The sequence below is a fragment of the Typopeltis vanoorti genome, chromosome 17 (assembly GCF_054136105.1).
Source record: "Typopeltis vanoorti isolate ZY-2024b chromosome 17, IOZ_Tvanoo_1.0, whole genome shotgun sequence".
NCBI classification, from domain to species: domain Eukaryota; kingdom Metazoa; phylum Arthropoda; class Arachnida; order Uropygi; family Thelyphonidae; genus Typopeltis; species Typopeltis vanoorti.
The window spans coordinates 62,183,188-62,187,500 of NC_143565.1; the positions used below are offsets into that span (position 1 = coordinate 62,183,188).

General features: G+C 33.5%; 1 protein-coding gene across 2 annotated transcripts in view; it reads left to right on the forward strand.

Annotated features, from left to right (window-relative positions):
* Positions 1 to 211: 211 nt before the first annotated feature.
* The window catches only part of LOC150097440 (metal cation symporter ZIP14-like), a 219,265-nt gene continuing 215,163 nt past the window's right edge, over positions 212 to 4,313 (forward strand). Inside the window, exon 1 of one of the 2 annotated variants that reach the window (XM_090406877.1) lies at positions 212 to 279. Coding sequence is in view for 1 of the 2 variants with exons in the window: in XM_090406876.1 (XP_090263002.1) it covers positions 819 to 1,172 (354 nt within the window). In the remaining variant the exon portion in view is untranslated. Of the gene's footprint in view, positions 280 to 381; positions 1,173 to 4,313 lie in introns of those variants that run through there. The other variant, XM_090406876.1, reaches the window with a different exon arrangement.

Below are 4,313 nucleotides of genomic sequence, written 5' to 3' on the forward strand. Positions count from 1 at the left end.
AAGTTAGCCTTTCTCCTTATAACCCGAGGTCATCAGTGGCATTCCCTCTCCTTTGTGATTTTATATATTTTTATATATTTTATATATTTATATATATATATATATATATATATATATATATATATATATATATATATATATATATATATATATAAAACCTCGGTAATTCGGTAATTCTATATTCAAGGAAATTGCATCGGCTGGAAACACCGTTAAAGCGGTTTGGTTCATTGATTCAGAAAATATAAATTAAATATGTGACCTAATTCGTAGAATGAGGTAATTTTTCTTGTTTTTCCCATTTAATATTCTAATGATAATTATGAGAGCCAGCGGTAATTTTGAACAACCTTGTAATAATGGAAGATAGTAATTGTTATTACGACTGTCATTTCTACCTGCTCAGAAAAACAGACATGGACACGTGACGTAAGTTGGCCTTGCGGTGCGATTGCTTGTACACGTGCTTGTTGTTGTATATATATGAGTCAGGAGAAGTGGCAGAATGTCCTTTTGCATTGGGTAGTGTCAATAAAACTTGGTAATGAACAGCAATAGACAAAATTTAATGAAAAATTATTGTTTCCATTAGCTATAAATGGTGCGATTTAGGTTAGGTGTAAAGTCCACAGAAGTATCGCGTATACGGAGTTGTGCTTGCTCAGCGCCAGTGAATGAAATGTAGCTAGTTAGTAAATTATAACTAATTTTATCACAGTATTTCAAACTGTATATTTGCAAAATTTTATAGCGAATATTTATGTGAAGAATATACTTCACCTTTGCTACCGTGAACCATACTATAAAATCATTAAGCAATGTGGGTTTCACTTTATCCCATGAATTTGTTGATTATGTCACCGCATATAGTCTGTTTACTGGTAATCACGATTGTTAAGCTCCTCTTCCAAGCTGTCAGTATACAGGGGAGTGAAATAGATAATCTTCCGAGCATTGAGTATCTTTCACAGTTAGCACTGCTAAAATATTTGCCCGATGCCCACGATAAACATAAAAATAATACTTCAAAGGACATACAAATCGAAATGAACAGACTTATTAAAGGTTTAAAAACAGGCCTGCGTAGCCGAGAATTGAATTGCTCATTGTTATCGGATACTTTACAGTTAAAATTATCTAATATACTCTGCAAAGACGACCTGGTTTCCAAGGTGAGCATAAAATTGAAGTAAAGCTGTTTATTATACCGAATTAAATATATTTGTCTGTAGTACTATAGTGTAATATTGTTAATTTTATGATTGTTAAAACAACATTGCCTTTTTAAGTTAACTTTTAGAGTACTAGAACTTTTCTTAATCGTTTCTCTGTCGTTTATACACACTTCTGTTATAAACCTAACATATTAGTGAAAATATGGGCATGTTCTGTGATTCTGTTCAGAATTTTCTTAAAAAGAGATTCTGAATAGACACAGCTGACTAACAACGAAAATTTGCAACATCGGTGATGGTATTTCATCGCGTAGATTTTTTTTTTTCTTATAAAGTAAAATAGTAAATTAGAAAAAAAAATCAGTATCATTTGCAAGAGAATCTAACCCCAGTGTGGTAGAATAAGATGTTATATGGCACTTCCATTGATTTTCTAGACTCATTGTTAGAAACCACAGGTGTATGGTCTCCTTCAGATTATGAAAAAAAATCGCTTTTAAATGGTTGAATATGAAGCAAAAAAAAAAAAAAATTGCTTTGCAACAGATTATGCAAATGATCACTTAGCCAAATACAAGAAATAATAAAAAGTAAATCAGAAAATCACATGTTAAAGAATAGTCAGGTAAACCAGAACCTTCAAATTTTAAGGTCTCAAAAAAAAAAAAAAAAAAAAGTTGAAATATTCATTGTTATTTATTATTGTAACAGATTCTTACATATATTTCAATGTATTAAACCCTCCTCTCCAAATTCTTTACTAAGCTATATATTCCAAGAATTTCACCCAACTTTCCTGAAAATTCTGAAATGATTGTATACTACTATCAGACTCCATAGTCTAATAGTGGTGTATGATAATTTGCTTGCTGATACTTCCTGAAGAGTTACATTAAGGTTTGATCCTGTTAGCTGGTATGCAGAATGACCATTTTCAGTTCTAATCTAACCCTGAAATATTGTTATACTGATATTTCACTCATGCCAATAATTTTTGGATGATCTGAGTTTAAGATCCCCCCCCCCTTTTTTTTTTCTTTTTTGTGATATTCCTGGCATTTGTGTATAGAAAAACAGTTCATTGTTAGTGTATATCTATTAGGTCCATATCTCTTATTGCTTTCCGCTACTCTGCTTTGTAGTATACCATACAACCTGCCATCACCCACTTGATGCCATTCCTGATATCATGACCTTGGCAACTCAGCTTTATTTCTTCAAACCATCACTTCACTTTCACTCCATCATTTAAATGCATCCTATCTGTTGTGTACTCACAAGATCCACACATTCCAAACATCTCTTAACTACACATTATTGCTATCATGTCATTCATTATCACTACCTCTTCCCAGCTCTTTACCATCATGCTGAGGTGACGTATTCTCTTCTTAACTCTCACACTTATGCTGCACATTCTCTTTGCGTTTTCATCTTCGTGTTGCTTGTGTGTTATTATTGCAAGCATTATGCCTGTTCTCTGTTATTGTGCTTGATTTTCAAATCTACATGAATTTTAAAAAGTATGTAAGCCTACATATGTTTGATCCGTATTTCATTCAACTTATTTGTTTTTTTAACATCTTTGCAGAATTCGATTAAATTTGAGTAAAACATCCCTGCGTAAAACCATGTTTTTTACAAGAGAATAATTACATTGCTATTGGTGTGCTAGTAAAGTAATTAACAAAATAATCTTCTATTCATTTCTCCCTGATTTATTACAGTGTTTTAGTTCCTTTTTATCTTTCATTGTTTTGAGTTTATCCTTATCCAGATATTGAGCTGCAAGGAGACTTGCTATCCTTGATGACAAGAAGCCCTCCTTGGAAGTTACGAAAGGAAGCTGTGAGCAAGAGAATGAGGAGTGATTTCTTTGCATGGAGTGTGGTGAGAGCAAGAACGGTCAACGAGTGGTATGATAGACTTTGTGTTTCCAAGGAAGGACCTCCCATGATGAGTCTTTTGACTCCATGGAGGCCTGAATAATAATGATAATAATTACCGCTATATATATCCTCGGAACCATAAGTTTTCTCATATAGTAAAATATTATTATTATTATATATATATTAAAATACCTATTTAAAGTAGACTACTAGTTTCATTCAACATAATCTGTCCTTCCATGAATATAATGCAAAAAAAAAAATAATAATAATAATAATGTGATAATTGTCTTTTGTGGTTTGTCAGTATGCATATTATTATTATTATTATGAATATCTCCAAACAGTTGATTCACATTATTTCCTGTATCATTTAAGACTTCTCATGGGGGACCCAATCTGTCAACACAATATCTATTTGTACCTCTCCTTGAAACTATTCATGGAGAAAGCACTGGCAACTAACTCAGGCAACCCATTCCCTTCATTCACCACTCTCCAAGAAAAAAAGTCTAGTCCTCGCACCGTTGCTAACCACACTCTTATCCAACTTCCAGGGATGACCTTGTGTTCCATTGTATTAATCCTATAATATACTTTAAGTAACTTAAATGTTTCTGTCATATTCCATCTTTTTTACTTGTCGGTGAGCTTTTGCAACCCACAAATCCTCACTGGAAGCATTCCACAGACCACTCTTGATCACTTGCCTCTAGATCCTTTTAACCACCCTCATCCTCAAAAAACTCTGGCTACTAGACCTGAGTACAGTAATTCAGACATGGGTGTATTAAGGCTTTATAAAGAGGAATGATAACTCCCTTATCTCTGCTTGCTAGTGTTCTTCAATAACCAAGTAATCCTCAGAGCTATCCTGACTACTTTAGCAATATGCCATCTAAACTTCAACTCTCTATCTATTACTACTACTCCCCCGAAAACCCTGGCTTCGTCAATTTCCTGAATACAGTTCCCTCAATGTGGTACATAGCTTACAGTTTGTAATCTTTTTATCTCAAAATGCATAACTGTACACTTTTTCATATTAAATTGACATCCATTATGAAGGAGAGGGAGAGGTGATATGATTGAGACTTTTAAACTGTTGAGAGATAGTTACAGGATTGACACTGGGGATTTCTTTCACTTGGTGGAACAGCAGGAAGGAGTGATGACAAGAAGCCCTCCCTAGAAGTTACGAAAGTAAAGGAAGCTGCGAGCAAGAGAACAAGGAGTGATTTCTATGCAT